The 1,490-nt window shown below is 41.8% G+C and overlaps 1 protein-coding gene across 1 annotated transcript; it reads left to right on the top strand.

Moving 5' to 3' along the window:
• Nucleotides 1-208: 208 nt before the first annotated feature.
• Nucleotides 209-1,225, top strand: XCR1 (chemokine (C motif) receptor 1). The gene has a single exon (XM_010151553.1). It carries the CDS (start codon nucleotides 209-211, stop codon nucleotides 1,223-1,225), a length of 1,017 nt encoding a protein of 338 aa, XP_010149855.1.
• Nucleotides 1,226-1,490: the final 265 nt, after the last annotated feature.

Here is a 1,490-nt window from a genome sequence, read left to right on the forward strand (position 1 = left end):
TCATGCTTTAGTCATAAGAGGAAATGACTCCTTTCTCTCCTAAAAACAGGACAAATAAGGTAGTTTCACTGCTTCTTTTTGTCTATTAAAACACAAGCCTCCACAGCGGGAGTTTAGTTATTGGGTTGATTTTCACCAAGATTTTGGTTTGATTGTTGTGGTTCTTCAAAGCAGCTGCTGGAGAACAGCGCGAGGTTTGCACAGGCAAATGGATGAAGAACATTATCTACCTTATTCAGACAACAATTACTCATACGAATACTCCTTTAACGAAAGCAATGTCTGCGAAATGGGTGACTATTTTGTGTTTTACACCTATCTCACTACTGTCCTCTACACTCTGGTATTTTTGATCAGCCTTCTAGGAAACACACTAGTGTTATGGATCCTATTCAAATATGAAAACCTTACATCTCTAACAAACGTCTTCATCATGAATCTCTGTGTCTCTGATTTAGCCTTCTCCTGCATGTTGCCTTTCTGGGCTGTGTACCAGACCTTTGGGTGGATTTTTGGTGAGTTCCTTTGCAAAGCGGTGAATGCTGTTTTCTCCATCGGCTACTACAGCGGTGTTTTCTTTTTGACTCTCATGACCGTCCTGCGATACTTCTCCGTAGTGAACCCTCTCTCGACTTTGAGATCCCAGACATGGTGCTGTGGTTTTCTGGTGAGCCTGGTTACTTGGACTGGTAGCATATTAATTGTGGTTCCTGAGATGATCCACACCACAGTGCAAGAAAACTTGGAAGGGGACAAAACCTGTGATTATGATGACTGGAAATGGAAGAACGTGGACATTTATCAGAGAAATATACTCTTCCTGCTTTCCTTTGGGGTTATCGTATTCTGTTACTTCAAGATATTGATAATCCTGCTCAGAACAAGATCTCGCAGAAAGCACAGAACTGTGAAACTCATCCTTATTATTGTGGTGGCTTTTTTCCTGAGCTGGGCACCTTACAACATCCTCAGCTTTCTGCTTACCCTTCCACCACCTACCTGTCAGTATGCAAAGGACTCCAACCTTGCCTTTCACATCAGCCGTAAAATTGCTTTCTTCCACTGCTGCCTCAACCCGGTGCTCTACGTGTTAGTTGGAGTCAAGTTCAAGAGGCATTTGTTACATTTATGCAGTCAATATTTACCCTGTGGGAACGGCCAAGTCTCCAGCCCCAGGATCTGCTCTCAAGGCAAATTCCACTACGAAGATGCGTCCATCTACTGAAGCGAGATCTAACTATTAGTGCTCATCCCGGATGAACGTTCAGATTTTAAAAGCCATGGATAATCTCTCAGAGGCACTTCTCTGAGAAAGGCAAAAAAATTATTCTTTGCAAACATGCTGTCTAACCTAAGTGATAAAAAAATATATTTGCAGTGGGATGGAGAGCTGAGGATGCTGAGAAATTACTTCATTGGCCTGTAAGTCTTATCTTTATGATATTTTGTGCAGTGAGATGGATTTTATCTCATTTGTAGTCTCTTTTTTT

The sequence above is a fragment of the Eurypyga helias genome, unplaced genomic scaffold (assembly GCF_000690775.1).
Source record: "Eurypyga helias isolate BGI_N326 unplaced genomic scaffold, ASM69077v1 scaffold29375, whole genome shotgun sequence".
Taxonomy (NCBI): domain Eukaryota; kingdom Metazoa; phylum Chordata; class Aves; order Eurypygiformes; family Eurypygidae; genus Eurypyga; species Eurypyga helias.